The sequence below is a fragment of the Aedes albopictus genome, chromosome 3 (assembly GCF_035046485.1).
Source record: "Aedes albopictus strain Foshan chromosome 3, AalbF5, whole genome shotgun sequence".
NCBI lineage: Eukaryota > Metazoa > Arthropoda > Insecta > Diptera > Culicidae > Aedes > Aedes albopictus.
In genome coordinates, this window is record NC_085138.1 from 162,523,901 (window position 1) to 162,543,165 (window position 19,265).

The 19,265-nt window shown below is 42.9% G+C and overlaps 2 protein-coding genes across 2 annotated transcripts in view; both read left to right on the forward strand.

Annotated features, from left to right (window-relative positions):
- Positions 1-19,265, forward strand: part of LOC134291270 (uncharacterized) — a 210,420-nt gene that overhangs the window by 128,567 nt on the left and 62,588 nt on the right. The window lies entirely within an intron of this gene.
- The window catches only part of LOC109422534 (uncharacterized), a 55,241-nt gene that overhangs the window by 31,210 nt on the left and 4,766 nt on the right, over positions 1-19,265 (forward strand). The window contains exons 6-9 of the mRNA XM_062843024.1: positions 2,978-3,153; positions 17,486-17,592; positions 17,662-17,941; positions 18,004-18,801. Coding sequence (XP_062699008.1) covers positions 2,978-3,153; positions 17,486-17,592; positions 17,662-17,941; positions 18,004-18,801 — 1,361 coding nt within the window. The remainder of the gene's footprint in view (positions 1-2,977; positions 3,154-17,485; positions 17,593-17,661; positions 17,942-18,003; positions 18,802-19,265) is intronic.

The following is a 19,265-nucleotide window of genomic DNA, read 5'->3' on the forward strand; positions in this document are numbered from 1 at the left end:
CCATTGCCAATTTTTGGTAAAATTTATGATATGTTCAACTTTGCATGTCTTCGGCTTAAATGAAAAATGTCAAACTTTTAAAGTAGTTTCTAAAACCTTGCTTATAAACCTTTCGAATGACGTATCAGACGTAGAAATGTTGATTGTAAAACTATTAAATGATGCCACATCAAAAAATTAAAAAAATATTCCATGCAAACCGTTCCATACTAAAAAAGTTTCGCTGAGTTTCGCTTCGGGACTATTTCTATGTCTTTGTTTAGGATCCCTGGGAGGCATTGAAATCAAATTTGGCTGCTACTAGCTGCTATTCTGCAATTCCAATCATGTTGTCGGCGATGATTGAAATATTGCTTTATAAAATCACCCTATTGGCCATTAAATACCTCTGAGGAAACATTTGGTCGTCATGGCCACTTTTCTCGATAGATCAATCATAGTGCAGTCTAAACCTGGCCTTGGATCTCTTAACAAAGCTTGTTTTTACGAATTGCGATACATTTTGTAAATAGGAACAGAAATCCTTAAACGCCTAAAAGTATGCAATGCCCTTGTAATTTCATGTTGTTTGAAACTGTCGTGTTGAAACAACCTGTTCAACATGTTTTTCATATTTTTCAGGCATAAACCCTACGAATAGGAGCAAGACATTATAAAAATGACGCGAAAATATTTTTGGCCACCTGTTTGTATGGAGCCGCTCCATAGTGCACTGGTCGTCCAAGGTTAACATGAATTAAGAAGGCTATCGCTGCCACCAAAAAGAAGATTTGAGTGAATTATATGCGCTCAATGAGAAAAATGGCAAAGAAACGCAAAATCAGCGACTTAACGGCATGGCATATCGAAAAGGAAAATAACAGTGGCCTTTATTATCCTTCGACCATAGAAAAAAAAACTTACATTATTACCAATAGCATCATGAAGCTACGAGTAGCGCCATATAAGAAAGTTTTGAATTTGCCCGAACGCAACATCCGTTTTTTTTTCGATTTCCGAAAAATTATCGATCCGTACCAAATTCCAGAATCAATAGTTATATTAAATTCTGTTCGTGTGTCAATGTCTACACCATTAGACAATGTCAAAATAAAAAAAATAAATAAACTCAAAAATTGGTAATCTTGGATTTGACACTACCACGGACACTTTTCGACACTTGCGCGTGGACAAATCACGAGCTAGGTTGCCACTTAGTCATTATGCAAGTGTTAAACTAAGAAAATCAACACTTTTTATTCACAGCCTACTATTATATGAGTTATAGCTTAAATGCATGCAAATAAAACCAATACATTGTATTCACAAGTAAAACTGGAACGTTATTTAACGATGGTGCAAACATTATCACGCATACGGTAATTTTCATGAATGGGGCCCCTGAATTTTCTTAAGCTATGTTAACAGTTATGTTTGGTCCTGTGGTTAGGATATCAGGGACGTTTTCATAATGTTCATGAATTTTACTTCCAAATCAGTACTGAATTTCGTAAAATTCAATTGTAATTTCTAGCACATTTTTTTTTTGTATTTTGGGGCCCCTGTAGGTAAAAAGAGTAATCATCAAACTAATCAAAACTAAACTAACTAAACTACTTGAATAAAATGTTCACATTTAAAATTGTTAACAATAGGACTACAAATTAGCCATCTGTGTGATCCATTCCAAAAACTATTGATAATCACGAAGGGGCCCCTACATACCCATCAGCAGATCTGCAAGTATTGAACTTATACTCATCGCAAACTATCGCTTTTTAAAAAACTTGATTCGAACTAGTGTTAGCAACTTTCTCTGATTTTGAGGCCCTCTGAACTCGGGGGCCCGGGGTGGACCGCACACTCCGCACCCCCCTTGCTACGCCACTGGATGCATCGCCTGACGTGATGTGATGAGCGATGCAGCGCCAAGCAATTTGAACTTGACTTTGGCACAGAGATTCTAAATTAGAAGGTGTGTGTGGTTGCACTTGTTTTCCTCCAAATGATCGATTAAAAAATAGCTGCTGCAATAAATGAAGCGCAAGGCTTGGGTACGCTTCAACTTGCATACAATATTTTTAGCACTAGCAGCTTTCTAAGGGAATTCATTCTAAGGTACTATGTTCATCTCACAAATATTGTAACCTGCCATAACAATGTTCAGAGTGTAGAATAAATCAAACACAAATATTCAGTTTTTAGGAATTGATTGCAAATAATATATATCACATTGCCATATTAAAAAAAAAATGAAGATAATAAAAACTTACTCTAGATTTACTGCGTACCCTTTCACGATAAGGTATAAGTACCCATCATAATCTCAACAAGCATGCATATCACATAAAGTCACATAAAGCCCGAGCACTTCCACAGTTATTAACTGGAAGCTTCCTCTGCTAATTACCATTTTGTATGTGTATATCGTGTAGCAGGCAAGAAGATACACCATGCCCAAGGAAGTCGAGGAAATTCGATAAGGAAATTCGAGGAAGCGATAAGCAGGTAACTAACGCAGATCTAAAGGATTCTTCTCATATCCGACAAGCACATGGCATTGTAGCGTGCTAGAGTGCAGCACAAGTAATTATCGCATCAGCAGCTCAGACTACCTAAAAGCAACACGTGAAGAGGAATGAACACACGATGAACGTACACCGGGGATCAGATCAACGCTGCTAAGCATCATCCACAAGGAAGGAAAATTCCAAGTAAATTGAAGCGCGTCGTCATTAGAACAAAAACTCTATTCTAACCTAACGTATGACTAGGCAAAGGCGAGCTGCCCGCAAGTTGCACGCGTTCACGAGCCACCTTTGCCCCAGCCGGTGCAGTTGAACACCTTCTACCACATGTGCAAACCACCTAGCCGAGAAGTTTTTCCGTTTGGTTTAGTCGCAGCCGGGCGGTCGACGCGGGTTAACTCAATTTTTGCAATCAGCTGCCTGGCGTCGTCGTGTGAATTATCGAGCTCTCTGTGCGAGTGATAAAATTTTGTACCGACGAACGCCGCGATGTGGTTCCTGCTGGCGCTGTTGGTCGTCCCGTGCTTGGCGTGGACGATCTACCGGAAGTTTGCCAGAACTTTGGAGGTTTCCGGCCAATACTCGGGACCACCGGCGCTTCCGATCCTGGGCAATGGGCTGTGGTTCCTCAACAAGCAGCCCGATGGTTAGTTTTTGTTGGATTCGACGTGAGGTGTGTGGCAAGTGTTTTATCTGTGAAGAAGAAAGCTGATAAAAAGATTTGATTTTTATCTGCGATAACGGCAAAAGAATGTTAATGTTTTGTAGGCCATAGGTCACCGTCAAATGAAAACCTATGCTAATTTGTGCTTATCTTAATATTATGGTGCAGTGCCAGAAAATAATGAAAAATTGTGTTCGATCTAAAAATACGTGACCACCATGAAGAGAGACGGCTAAAATATAAACGACTCATAAATAAGTGACCATTTTCCATAACAAAATCAGAAATTGGGGTGGGAGCAATGATAAACTACAACATTTCCATAAACAAATCAAAAAGTGCATAAATAAATCAAAATTTCCCATAAATAATCGATTTTCCAGCGATAAAAATGTCGAAATTTCCACGAAAAATTCAATAATTGCAATAACTACATATTTTTCCCCAAAGAGTTTAAATTATCCATTAATAAATCTGATTTTTCCATAAATAATTTCAAAATTCCCACTTGAAAATCATCAAATAAAAAGCAATTGAAAATTTAGCAATAAATACGAAACAACGAGCAATTAACTTGAATGCAATTCCAGTTAAAAGTACCGGTAGAGCCATGCGGCGAAGCGCATAGAGAATTGTGGAACTGAGGCGGTAGAAGGCCGCCGAAGTTTCCGAAATCCGACGCGCCGTAACAGCGTTGATTTGGTTCTAGGCAATCCACAGATCTAAGAATTTGCTCGGTATAATGCGAACAGAGATGGTATCCCCCTTTAAAGTCCGACGAGCGTTAGCGAGTTCGGACAGCAAGCGATTTTCTGTTAAATTGCACCCATAGTTTCAGTCTTTCTATCATAGTTTGCAGCCGCTGCTGGACGATCTAGTATAATAACGTGGCTTATACGCCACTCCTCGAAAGGAGACTACGCGCCCAATTTCAAATTACCCGGATGAGACTCCCAAAGGGCGAGTCCATCTAATTTCTTGGAAAGGATTCATGGATCGAGCGAGCTGGCTACGATCTAAAACGGCCAAACGGGAAATACCTTTTTACATAACAGCACAATCACGGCGACACTCAGAGATGACGGTGAGAGATCTCACCTGAACCCCTACGATCTCACTGAAGAGAAGTTCTCATCACTGGCAGACTCTCTCCTCTCGCCACCAGATCCCTCACTGAGCTGGAAGACACTCATAAGACAACCCAATCAAACTCGACATGTGGAGGACAGGAAACTAAGCTACATCAAACCGCGCAGTGATGTTAAAATATAATTGAACAATCAAATTTCTAGGAAGGAAACTCAGAACACATATTTATGTGGGGCTTTAACGAGACGAAACGATTCATATGGGCTTAATTACTAGGGTAACATACAAGTTTATTACAATTCATCTTTACTCATAGTGTGTATTTGTGTTCGTTCTCTATTTCCATCTTCCTAGCTTGTGTGCGTTTTTAGCTACTCCCTATCTCCTAATCTGTGATCAGTGCTCTACGCTCTACGTGACGTCACTTGACGGATGCTCAGCTTCGTATTTGTCTGCGCTCCTGGTGACGAAGCTTCTTGCAGTGGTGCCAAAGACGCACGGATTTTCACTGGGCCAAGACGTCGTCGGAGGAAATTCCGATCTTCAAAAACGTGTTCGTTGGCTTTTCAGCACGTCATCCTCAGTCTTTGACTGGCAAAAAAGGTCCTCCGTGGCGCCCACAGCGGACGCCGCACTTCTCAACAAAAAAAGGAATGGTTGACTCACCGATCTATTCCGCTTACGAGCCTTTGCTGTCGATGACCTGCAGGCCGGGTCGTTGACTCACCGGCGGCTTGGCTGATTGATGGCGGCGTTCGTTGATCGGTTCGTCAGCTCGGTGATCGCAACAGCGGTTGCCGATTCGCAGTGGCGCTTTTTTCGGCTGTTGACAGCTCCCTACAGATCAATTGGCATACCAGATCGTGGACTTCGTCCACCTGAAGGTCCCCGGGCCTTCTTGGACTGATGTGAATACGGATCCATCCGCTTCTGGCTCTCTGGCGGTTGCCGGGTATTCTCCGTCCGTTGGGGAAGGAAGCTATTGCGCTTGGGAGCGCAGATCTGTGGGATTGAGATTGAAGCCAAACTGTCGAGACAAAAAGCATAAAAACTGGCACAAAGAGCACAATTTCTCACCTTGATCTTGAAATCTGAATCGCACACAGTTCCTTACGCACACTTTTGGTCTATACTATGGAATAATTCATACCTAATTAATTTAACGCAAGTACATTTTCAAAGTAGACAACAATATTACAATTCATAAACGCCTATTAGATAATTCTACGAGAATCGCTCTGCAGCCCATAATCTTGCCAAAGATTTATTATTGAATTTTAAATAAGCTACTCCCCGATTTTTAACAAATATTTCTCCCCGGAAATTCCCTAGGGACATCTTCCGGAATTCAGACATCTTCCACAAATATTCTTCTGATATCTGGCAATTTTCTCCAGAAATTTCTCTCTATATGAATAAAATAAAAATAAAAGAGAATTCAATAAATAAATTTAGAAATCAGTAAACCAATTAATAAATAAAAAATAAATAAATCAATAAATAAACAAATGAATAAATAAATTAAAAATTAAATACATACATAAATAAATCAATCAATCAATAAGTTAACAAAAATAAATAAGGAATTGAAAATATATTAATAAATTGAATAAAAATTTAAATAAATAATGAAATTGATTATTAAAGAAGAAATCTAGGAAGAAATGTATAAATTAATGAACAATTAAAAAAAATCTTACAGGGATTCCAACCAGAATTCTTCCTGGAATTCTTTCCGGAATTAATTCAGTAGCATCTTTCAGAATATTTCTAATGATTTTTTCCTGAATTCTTTCGGGAATTCCCTTCGGAATTATTTCAGAGATTCCTTTCAAAATTCTTCCAAAGACTTTCAAATATCTTCCAGAGAAGTCTCCTGGAATTCTTCCAGGAATTTTAAATAAGCTATATCCCGGTTTTTACAAACATTTCTCCCTGGAAATACCCTAGAGACATCTTCCGGAACTCAGACATCTCACTGAAATCTTCGTCTGATATCTGGCATTTTTTTCCAGATTCTTTTTTTTTACTTTATTGGCTTGGCTTTGTTCCTCAGCTCTCCTAGAGTCTCCACTTGAAAATTTCTCATTGGTTCTTCTCGAAACTTTCCCAGGAAACTTTCTCCAAGCATTGCACCTGGTATTTTTTCTACAATTTTCTTCCGTCTTCCATTAATTCTTCCCAGAATTATTCCACATGAATATCTGAAAATCTCCCGAAATTCTTCAGGTTATTACTTACGGAAGTGTTACATGGAATTTATGGAATTTTTCTCAGAACTCCTCCCACAACTCAACCGAGAGTTGTTCCAGGGAATTTATACCGGAATTCTTACACGAAATCATGCTGCAACTATTTTGATTCCATCTTCCAATAATCCTAATAAGATACATTTCAGAATTCTTTCAGAAATTTCTAACGAAATTCTTCCCGGGTTTTCTACCGGAATCCTCAAAAGTAAAGAATTCGTTCCGGATGTTTTCCTAAATTTTCTCTTGAATTTAGATTCCTTCTAAAACTCTTCCACAACTTTTTTCCCTCAATTCCTTCAGAGATGCTTTTTGAAGCTCTTCTAGGGTTTACTGTCATATCTCATTCTAAGGATTCTTCCCGGAATTGCTTACAGATTTCTCTCCGAAATTTTAAGGGCTTCTTCCGGAAATGGCTTCAAGGGATCTTTCTAAAGTTATTCCAGAGAATGCTCCCGGAATGCTTGAAGTAATTCTTAAAAAAAAACGGAATGCTTGAAGTAATTATTTTCAAAAATACTTGAAACAACTTTGCTCGGAACTTTTACAGTATCTCTATTCGAAAAGCTTCCCGAAATTTATCTCGGCATTTTCTCAATGATTTACCCCCTCGGCCAGAGGTTCCCAAACTTTTTGCTATCGCGACGCCCTTTGACATTTCCAAAAATGTCGCGGCGCACCAAAGTTTTTAACAAAGTTTTTTTTTAATTTTGGGCAACTTTCACTTTACAGTGTGCAAGACAAAATCGTGAAACACTTCTTATCATGTTTTCAGAATTCAATATTTGGAAAACTTACTATTTTTTAAATTAATTTCTCAAAGCTAGTTTAAATATTTGTAAGATTTCATAAATCATAGTGATTTCATCATAGAAGTTTTAAAAATAATAAGAAACTCACATGTAAAGGTAAAACAAGCTGCTAAATTTCAACAATTCAGCCGAAAATTCTAAAGCGTTTGCAATAATTAAAGAATTCTTATTGAATGAAAAAGACTACACTGAACTTGACCAAAGCTTCAACTTTTTGCGGAAATTGCAAAGCAACACTTTTATTTATTTTGGAAAATTTCGCCCAGTTTGCCGAAATTGAATAGATTGTAAAGACCTGCCAGATGGGCTTTGTTTGAACTTATTTTTATAAATTTCAACTTAACCATTTGAGCCTGGATTGGCCATAAGTAAACCCCATTGATGAAACCGAGCATAACAAACTTATTCGAGCTCAGTGAGGTTGCAGCAGTACTGATGAAACAGTCCGGTTCAAAAAGGTCAAAACTAGCTCTTCACACTATCAGATCGGCAAACCTGCATGCCGCTAAGCTGTTCCAAAGACCTTGTAATTATTCTGAAAAGAACGTAAATAATGTTCTTGAAATTAAAAACTTTGAACAAGTTATAGTAAAATCAAAAGTTAAGCTGAAGCTTAAGAATTCCAAAAAAAATTTCAAAAACTTGAAATTTTCAAATGTGGTTTCAATTGAAATGTTTGAAAAGGATACCAGAAATTCTATAGAACAATCGGAGAGTCAGGAAAGATTAAAAAAAATGTGAGCGACACTAGTTTTACTAATAAAAAAAAAAGGTGTTACGCAATACATATAAAGGGTTTGTTTTTTTTTTTTTTGTTTCGTCGCAAAAGCCAAAATCCTGCGGCGCACCTGGGAAAGGTTCGCGGCGCACCAGGGCGCCGCGGCGCACAGTTTGGGAAGCACTGCTCGGCGATAAACCTGCCTCGTGCAGAAAATCCCCATAATAAAGAGTCATTAATTCAAAATTTTCTCGGTATTCTTGTACAGATTTCAGTTCAAGCTCTTCCAAGAATTCCTCTAGGAGGTTTTTCAAGTTTACCCAGGTTTCTTCCGGAATTCGTCCAAGAATTTCTGCTCGAAGTTCTTGTAAAGATGCTAATTAAAAATTCTCCTGAAATATACCACTTTTTTCTAGAGATTTATTTCGGAACTCTTTTTTCAATATTTAACAGGGAATTAACCCAGACATTGTAAATCCGAGAAGTCTTTCAAGAATACTGTACGACTTTTACATGACATATTTTCAAAAAATCTTACTCGAAAAATGTGCTAAGATTCTTTTCGGATTTTTTTTAAGAACTTCTCCCGGCATTCTTAAGGAATTTCCTGTCGAGCTTCTTCTCTCAAATATTCCATTGAATTCTTCCAGAGTTTTCTCCAGGAGTTCTCCTATAGATGCTCCCAGAACTATGTTCACAAATTTCCACAAAAAATGAATCCATCCGGTATTTTTGTTCCTATAAATTATTCCCTGACTTTACATAGACTCATTCACAATTCTTCGCGGATTTTTTCCAAGTTTTTTTTTTTTTCAAGAATTATTCTTGAGTTCCCTTTTACTATTATTTCAGGCATTTCTTCCGAAAATCTTCCAGGCATTGCTTCGAAACAGGATTTTGCTTGTTTTTTTTTCTCTGATTGTCCCCGGATTTATTTCATAAATTTCTCTCGCCATGCGCTCTGGGACGCTATTCGCAAGTTTCTCATGATGTTTTCTTGAAGTTATATCGGTAAATTCATTCAGTTAATTCTCCGAATTCTGCGGGTATTTCCCGGTTTCTAGCTAAGGATTTTTTTTTTACATTTGTTTCAAAGTTTGTTTCCCGATTTTTCAGGGATTTTCCCAGATTTTCTTCTATGTAAACCATTGGAAGTTCGTTCCGTTATTTCTAACCCTGGATGGAACTTTTTCCTTTTCTTTCTTTCATTTTCCCAACACATTTAGGCAGTTTTTTCTATTTAAATCTACAAGATTTTTTCCCAAAATTCTTCCAGAGATTCTCCCAGAAATATTCTAAATATTTTTTTCGAAAATGTTCAGAGATTTTCAGGATTTAGCTCCCCTTAACATTCTGCTAAGGATTCTTCCCGGAATTCTTTAAAAATTTCTCTAAAAATACTTCCAGTGATTCATTTTGAAATTATCACAGAAAATGCTTCCGGTATTCTTCCACGGGTCCACTTGTAAAGATTCATCCCGGATTTATGTGTAAAAATTGCTTCGGAGTTATAACATTTATGCTTTTGGATTTTCTTAAAAAGTTCTTCACAAAAACTTTCCGTAGATTTCTTTTTTAAATTCTTACACAGGTTCCTACCATCCGGAATTCTTCCAGGGTCATCTTCCGGAATTATTCAAAAAATTTCTCCCAGAGTTTTTCATAGTATTAATCCTAGAATATTTTCAGAGGCATTTACCGCAAATCTTCTACAGATTTCTGATAACTTTTTCCATGAATTTCCCTTAGAGTTTTTTCAATGCTTCTTACGACATTGTACCAAGGGTTACACTCGATAAGTTTCCTTATGCTCTAATCAAAATTCTCCTACATGTTTGTTCCGGATTTCTTTCCTGAAGTCCTTCTAGAATTCTTTCGGGAAATCTTCAAGAATTGCATTGGGAATCTTCCGAAGGATTCCTACTGAAATTCTATCAAGTACTCCTTATTCACAGGAGTCTTTTTGGAAATCCTCCAAACTGGCTCGGCCGTTCTGCTGCTGGTGGTCCGTTGCTTACTCCCACATGCATACAGTTTCGAAAATTATCGGAACATATTTTCAATATTCTGGAAAATTATCCACACCCACCAAAATTTCATATATTTTTCGGAATCCAGTTAAAGAAAATTCAAACTCAGTACTTTGAGGAAATTAACATGGTATCAATATTTTTGGGATTAATTTATTTACTGGCCCAAAATTGAAAAAATTGGGATAAATTCAGAGTAAGCAATCTTGAATTATATAAAAGTGTTGTTCGTTTATGCTTAAGTAGAAAACAAAAATCATTAATTCAACTAAATAATTTGCATACACTAAGAATTAATATTGGAAAAAATATATAATTGCCGTTATATAATATTTCAGAGGGCCATATTATAATTTATTACCAGTTTGGTGATCACTGTAATAGGAGAGCCGAAATTAAATGACCAACCCTGCTTCAAAATAGAACATCCTGAACATTTTTCAACTAATTTAGAAACACTCCTTACGACTCTATTGAAATGTTTCAAGCATCGGTTTCTTGAGAAATTTAGTAGGTGTTTATGGAAAAATATTGTTAGACCAAATTGCTAAATCCAAGGCTAAATCTCTGCAATAATAATATTTGGTTTGTGAAGGTTGAACTCGAATACTAAAGAATACCAATACTTTCAACTAATTGTATTGTTAAAGTACATAAGATAAATACTCACAAATATGGAATAAATCTCTTTTGAATATAACTGTCGCAGTGTTAATACCTAAATCATCGAAGAATATCCAAGGGCGTCGAGGTTCGAAGTCCAGTCGCTAGATTTTTGTTCCAGTACTTCACTTAGTCGATCACAGTTCCGTAGCGGAAGTTTTGCTAAATTTTGCAATCTACGAAAAAGTTTTGTGTCGGTGAATCGGTAAAGGAAGACATTTAAGGAAGGACAGTAGAATATGGAATGAAAAAAGAGGACATGTCCTCCCAAAGGATACCTGTTCTATCCATTCCTCGTGCTTCTGAATCAAGTAAATACAGCTAAATTGCGGCCATTCGTTGAATAATATAGATTCATGTGTTAAGATTTGGGGAAAATACATTAAAAATGTAATCGATTATTGGGGGATATAAATATAATCGAGTAAGGGTCGATTCTACCGCAAGGCACCGGCATGACTTACGAAGCCGACTCTGAAACCCTGGACCACCTCTTGTACCGCAGCTGAACTAGTCATTCTTCAAGTCCGAGTGTGTTCTGAGGTCTTTTTTTTTTTTTCCTTCTAAACCATAGGGGGATAAATCTGCTCATCAGACACCCTAACAGGAAGGTTAGGGTAGTGTGGGGATGAGGCCGTCTTCTACAATGCCGGTAGAAGCCAGGACTACTCTCTCCTCGACCCACTAAAACACATTCCTATGGTCGCCAAACCCTACGTCTCTCCGGAACCACCAAGAAGGTATTGCTTCAGAGAGGGGCTAGTGCATATCGCACCCTCAAGGTTAGCTGCCGTAGCCTAGCAGCAACGAACATCGATGACTCGCACTGGAGAGTCCATCACGATAGCATGCTGGCGCTTAGCCAGTTTCCCGAGTGGTCCTCGCCACTCCCTTTGTCCTCGGAAGGCGGGCAGGGTCAACCCCGCCCGCGCCCTACTGCTGAGCGGACATCAAGAACTGATGCCCACATGCAACCCGATCTGACCTGCTGAAGGCAAGGGTATCACTACCCTTCAGGCCTTATCAGCTGCATCCGTAGGTTGCAGACAGCAGGGTCTCACCTACCCCGACCCTCGCCGGGGACCCCTTTCCAACCGCGGGCTCAGATCCAACCCAGTAGACTGACGCCACGACAGCACCGCTACTGGGACTTCCTCTCCGCGGCCACTTAATCGCTGTAAGGGTCGATCTCGACCGCAGGGCACCGGTATGACCTACGAAGCCGACTTCGAACCCCTGGACCACCTCTTGTACTGCATCTGGACTAGCCATTCTCCGAGTCCACGCGCCACCTCCTTTGTAGCTCCCAGACGATATGGGTGATAGCCGTTGAAACGGCATTCCAGCTAATCTCATCCCTACACATTCTCTGGACCAAGTTGTCCGGAGTTGAATCCTCCCCGCATGTGGCAAGCATGCGGTCACGCATTGTGCGAAAACGCGGGCACACGAACAAAACGTGTTCCGCCGTTTCCTCTAAACCATTGCACACTGGGCATTCGGGAGAATCCGCATGCCCGAAACGGTGTAGATACTGTCGGAAGCAACCATGACCTGTAAGGACCTGTGTCAGGTGGAATGAAACTTCCCCATGGCGCCTATTAATCCAACTATCTACCCTCGGTATCAACCTATGGGTCCACCTTCCTTTGGTGGAACTGTCCCACGCGCGCTGCCATTTGACCATAGAGGCCATCCTGACAGTCTTGCGTATGCCTCTTGTGCCGCGCATTTCGAAGCACTCCATATCCTCACTGATAAGAATGCTGATGGGCACCATACCAGTAATGACACAGAGAGCGTCGTGTGACACGGTACGGTACGCGCTTGCAACCCTCAGACACATAAGCCTGTAAGTACTTTCCAGCTTCCGTCGGTAGCATTCAGTACTTAGCGCGGTACCCCACGCCGGGCCGCCATACCTAAGTATGGACGTAGCAACACTAGCCAGAAGCTTGCGCTTACTGGCGTACACCGCTGAGCTATTGGACATCATCCGGGACAGTGCCGCAATAGCTGTGGAGGCTCTTTTACAGGCATAATCGACGTGGCTACCGAAGGTAAGCTTATCGTCGATCATCACGCCCAAGTGCTTGACAGAGCGCTTCGACAGGATAGTGCACTCTCCTACACTGATCTCCGTCTGCTGCGCCGACTGCATGTTGTTCACAACCGTCACCTCTGTCTTGTGGTGAGCCAGCTCCAGTTTTCTGGACCGCATCCACGCCTCCACAACCTTGATCGAGTGGTCGGTAGTCAACTTCACCTCCTCGATCGTTTCACCGTAGACTTCGAGCGTAATATCGTCGGCAAATCCGACAATCACCACTCCCACTGGGTACTCTAACCTCAACACCTCGTCGTACATGACATTCCATAACACCGGACCCAGGATGGAACCTTGCGGGACTCCTGAGGTTATGTGAAAGCACTTCCGACCCACCTCCGTGTCGTAAACCAGTACGCGATTCTGGAAGTAGCTTCCGAGAATCTTGTACAAGTACTCCGGTATCCCCAGACGCAAGAGCGCATCGGCAATAGCAGCCCAACTGGCGCTATTGAATGCATTCCTTACATCCAGAGTCACTACCCCGCAGAAGCGAATTCCCCTCCTCTTAGGCTCGAGTGCTTTCTCGGCGGTTTTTGTAACCGACAAGATAGCGTCTACGGTGGACCTCCCCTTCCGGAAGCCATACTGGTTGCTCGAGAGACCATTTACGCCCTCAGTGAACTTCAACATTCTATTGAGGATGATCTTTTCGAGCACCTTCCCCGCCGTGTCAATCAAGCATATTGGTCTATATGCCGACGGGTCTCCGGGTGGTTTCCCCGCCTTTGGCAATAGTACCAGGCTCTGCCTCTTCCAAGCTTCTGGGAAAAACTCCCTCGTCCAGGCATTTCTGCATAGCAGACCTGAACATCTCGGGAGCTTCTGCAATAGCTACTTTTAAGGCCAGGTTCGGAACTCCGTCCGGACCTGGGGCCTTACCTACGCTAAGGGACTTAGCTATCCCCGCAAGTTCCACATCGGTGACCCTTTCCTCATCGCCAGCCCCAGTCCCCGGCTGTCCTACGAAAGGAGGCCAAGGACTAGGATCATGACGCGGAAAAAGTCCTCCAATGATCCCCTCCAACATCTCTGGAGATTGCTCTGTAGGAGCCATCACACCTCTCGTCTTGGCCATAACGATCCTGTAGGCATCACCCCACGGGGTCGTATTGGCACTCTGACAGAGACCCTCAAAGCAGGCCTTCTTGCTTGCTCTTATCTCGGTCTTGAGCGCGGCTTTTGCAGCGGCGAACACCACCCGCCGTTCGTTTCGCTCTTCCTCTGATCGTGCTCGCTGCATCCGCCGCCTAGCCCGTAGGCAGGCGCGGCGCAGGTCCGCAATCGCGTCGGTCCACCAGTAAGCCGGTGGCCTCCCATTTCTAGGGTGGACTCTCCTAGGCATGGTCGCATCACACGCACGTGAGAGCACCGCTACCAGCTCGTCGCCGTCTAAACCGAGTAAGTTTCGCTCACGGCGGAGCGCTTCCCTGAATACCTCTTCGTCGAAGTATGATGTCTTCCACCTACGAGGGCTTGGCCTTGGCCTAGCCGCCTCTTCTTCTATCCGCTGTCTGCTGTTGTTGTAGTCGATACTGTAACGAACCGCCAGGTGGTCGCTGTGAGTGTGGCCATCATCTACTCTCCAGTTCGAACTACTTGTTAGGCTAGGACTACAAAAGGTCACGTCAATAATTGACTCCGCTCCGTTTCGACTATAGGTACTCTTGGTACCGACGTTAGCCAAGTCGACATCTAAGATGGCCAGTGTTTCTAGCAGGATCTGACCCCGCTGGTTCGTGAAACGGCTTCCCCATTCCACGGCCCAGGCATTAAAGCCACCCGCTATTACCACCGGCCTTCGCCCTGTTAGCACGGTCGTTAAGCGGTCCAGCATTTGCGTGAACCGCTCGATCGGCCACCGCGGAGGCGCATAACAGCTACAGAAGAAGACCCCGTTTACTTTGGCGACCACGAAGCCCTCATAGGTAGTAGACACCAACTCCTGCACGGGGTATTTACCCGTCGTCCATATCGCCGCCATTTTCCTGGTCCCATCCGAGGCCCAGTTGCCGTTACCGGCGGGTACTCGGTATGGGTCCGAAATGATGGCGATATCCGTCTCCCACTCAGAAACCGCCTGACAAAGCAGTTGCTGAGCCGCATCACAGTGGTTCAGGTTCAGCTGCGTTACCTGCACTGTGATTTGTTGCTCACTGCGGCTTTCTTAAAGGCCGGGCACCCTGGGCCACCCATCGCATGTCTGTTTTTCGAGGTTTTCCCGGTACAGATCATGCATATGGGCGGACTCGTGCAGCTTTGGGCCTTATGACCTTCAGCGCCGCATCGCCTACACAGTTTGCGCCTGTCGGGGCCTTTGCAGTCCCACGACTTGTGTCCTGGTTCCAGACACCTGAAGCAAACCTCAGGTGGCTCGTGGAATGTCAGGTGACATACACACCAGCCCACCTTAATACTCCCTACTTTAACGGACTTTTTAACATCCGCCACAGGTAGCTGAACCAAAGCTATCTGTGTCCCTGCTGGCCCTCTCCGTAGCTTAACGGCTGCGGCGGCCACCTGCACATCGCACTGTTGCCGCAGTGCCGTGACGAGCTCTTCCACTTCGGTGATCTCGTCAATGTCTTTGACCTTCAGAGTCGCCTCATGTGTCAGAGCCCTCACCTGCACACCTTCGCCAAGGACCTCTTCTGCCAGCCTTTTGTAGGCGGCGCCCTTGTGCTCCTTCTGGCGCTTCAGCTCCAGGATCATCTCGCCCGTACGAGTACGTCTAATACTGCGTACGTCGGCTCCGAGACCCTCAAGCTTGGCGTCGCTACGCATCGTCTTCAAGACGTCCGAGTACTTGGACTGTTCCGTCTTGATGACGATAGCGTCGCCTTTCTCACGCCTGGCACCTGCCTTCCTACGCCTTGGTTTGGCGTCCTGTACTTCTACCTGCGGATTCACCTTCTTCTTCTTCTTCCGCTCTACCTTTGTCCAAGGAGGGTCTTCTCCTTGGACCGCCCTGCTCTGTGGCTGCTGAGGGCCCACCATTGGTCGCAACCCCTTATTCCCATCATTCCGAGACGGGCCAGCCTTTTCAGGCCCACCCTTCCCAGCTTTCCGGGAACCCTGGCTGGGGTCCGACTTTCCAGCGTTACCACCGGCTTTCGGGGTTATTATACGCCTGGCCTTGCGGGCGCCGCCAGACAGCTCCTCACCTGACGGCTGCCTCGCCCGCTTCTGCGAATGCTTGTCACGTTTGTCACGAGCATTCGCTTCCACACTCCTCGGACTACCTGCGAAGGAGAAGGCCTCTGTTTGTGTAAACTTCGACACATTCTCCTTTGCTGGTTCCGCAGCTGTAGCAGCCAGCAACGCCACCGCGTGCTCCTGCTTGGCCTCATCGACAGACACTCTAAGTCTAAGCAAGGCCGTTTTCAGGTCCTTGCTTATATTCGACTTAGTTGTCGCAAAGTCGATGATTTTGCCAAGCTGGTGCTCAGCAACCTCTAATGCGGGCCGTCCTTTACCAACTTCTTGGCTTATGGCCCTCAGCAGCCACGCTCCGTCCATGACCTCCACCGGCTGGCTTGCCGTGGAGTGGACAGGAGCTCCCACGCTTGAGCTACGTTCTGAGGTCTAAGAAAATGGAAGAACACAATACAGTCGGGTCTCCTATTAGACGCTGCTACCCACTTTACGCCCACCGCAATTTCTCAGCTGTCTTGCATCCAATCCAGCTATTTTTTTTTTTTCAGTGCAGTTTGTGTATACTATAAACACAGAGAACAGACATCCAAGTCCAGTTCCGAAACTGTGTAAGGAATTTAACGGCCATTTGAAATCAGCAACACAAGTGGCAATAGCGTGGCGCTGCAATCGGTTAATTTCCCATACTAATTTAATTCACCACTTGAAATGTTTCAATTCACCACTGACTGTGGCAATATGGTGTTTGGTGGCGTTAGTGTTGTCATCGTGTATTGGTTTGCAACCTTACTTAAGTAAAGATTCAAATCCTTACACAACTTTCCCAATGAAATTTGTTCTAGGCTGGATGTCTGTTCTCTGTGCTATAAACTCATCACAAGACAGCCTGGAAAACGCGATGGGCGTTAAGTGGGTGGCAGCGTTTAATAGGAGACCCGACAGTACATATCGTAGCCATATTTGTCAAAACTGTGGACTTATAATACTGAACTTAAGAACTGTTTGAAGGACTTCAGATATCGCATGAACATGTTATACGTGTCTGAGATTAACCATTGGGAAGATTGAAAATTATTAGTCCATTCGTCCAATTGGCTTCTTTAGCGGTGTTGAGATAATTCCATATTCTGAATGTGCATGCAAAACTGAGCCGAAATCCAAATTTTCATGAATTTTGGTGCCCGGGAACCTATTTAAAAATGAATTTGAAGTTTGTATGGGAGCGGTTTGTCGAATCACCCCTCGTCGCATTTTGTACTGGGTGGAGCTGTCAAACAGTTACCCAACTGTCAAAAGGTGATTTCAAAAAATCTCTTTGAAATTGATTTTAGGTACCAAAATAAAGTTCTAAAAACCTGAAAAAAATCATAGTGGCTCAGAAAAAGGTGCTCTTTCGTATAAAATCAAAAAATCGATACATTTTTCTTAATTTAAAACCCCAATTGATACAACAAACTAATTAATGCCATAAATTACTCAAATACTTTCAGAATTTCTACCGATCATTCAACAACTAACCGACAAATACGGGGATCTATTTCGTTTTTGGCAAGGTCCTGAATTCACATTGTACGTGGCTAAACCATCAATGATTGAGGTATGTGAATCTTATCAAGACAATTGTTCTCTTGTATTCGATAACTGAAAACATTTACATCCTTCGCAGACCATCCTAACCAACAAACACTTGACGGACAAATCCGGTGAGTACGGCTATCTCTCCAACTGGCTTGGAGATGGCTTACTGCTCAGCAAACGAAACAAATGGCACGCTCGAAGGAAAGCCATCACTCCAGCTTTCCATTTCAAAATCCTCGAACAGTTTGTGGACGTGTTCGACCGAAATGCGACCGAGCTGGTGGACATCCTGGGGAAGTATGCCGACAGCGGAAAGTCTTTCGACATTTTCCCCTACGTCCTGCTGTATGCTCTGGATGTGATCTGTGGTGAGTTCGATCAGTTCTCCTATACCTTGAACACATTTATGTGGGGTTTTTTAATGTTTCAGAAAGCGCAATGGGAACATCGGTGAACGCTCTCCGGAACGCCGACTCCGAATACGTACGGGCAGTCAAGGAAGCAGCCAATGTATCGATCCGAAGAATGTTTGACTTCATTCGGCGGACTCCTCTGTTCTATCTGACTCCTAGCTACCAAAGACTGAGGAGATCCTTGAAAATCCTCCATGGCTACACGGATAACGTGATAAGATCTCGTCGGATGCAGCTCAAAAACAAAACAGATGAAGCGCGTACAGACTCCGATGAATTTGGAACCAAGCGAAAGGACGCCTTCCTTGACATGCTACTGCAGACGAGCATCAACGGAAAACCACTGACCGACCTGGAGATCCGAGAAGAAGTAGATACCTTTATGTTCGAAGGTCACGACACAACTACCTCGGCGGTGGTCTTCACATTGTTCAATCTAGCCAAGCATCCGGAAGTGCAGCAGAAGGTCTACGATGAGATAGTGTCGGTAATTGGGAAGGACATCATAAAACCTATTGAGCTTTCTGATCTACATGACCTGTCCTACCTGGAGATGGCGATCAAGGAAACTCTTCGGCTGTATCCATCGGTGCCGCTGATCGGTCGGAGGTGTGTGGAGGAGATCACCATCGAAGGGAAGACAATTCCGGCTGGAGCGAACATCATCGTCGGTGTGTTCTTTATGGGACGGGATCCAAACTATTTCGACAAACCGCTGGAGTTCATTCCGGAGCGGTTTGCAGGGGAGAAATCGGTGGAAAAGTTCAACCCGTACAAATACATCCCGTTCAGTGCCGGTCCACGGAACTGTATTGGTAAGTAGTTAAATAACATTCAGTAAAAAGACTTATTATTCACGAAAGGGGACTATTCAGTCTCTGAAGGGCCCTGAAGCCCTTCTATTTTTGTCTTGGAAAAGCTGTGTGCGGTACCCATATTCTGAACAGTTGAGAGAATTTCATAACAAAGGCTGCAATAAATGAAAGTTCTTTTGTCTAGGGATACTACTCAACAATTTCATCAAAATGGTTTGTTGGCTAGCAAAATGTATAAAATAATTTGAATCTCATAATAACATGTAGTCCATGATCTAGACATATTTTCATTTGTGGACGACGTGTTCCTAAATTTGAACACACAGTGCTACTAACTATGAACAAACATATTCTCTACTTTTGTAGTTAAGTCAAAAACAATATGTTTTGTAACGGTTGGCTTATAGAGGGGCTCAGCAAAATTAACGCATCAACTCTGAAGCAACCATGGCCTGAAAGGACCT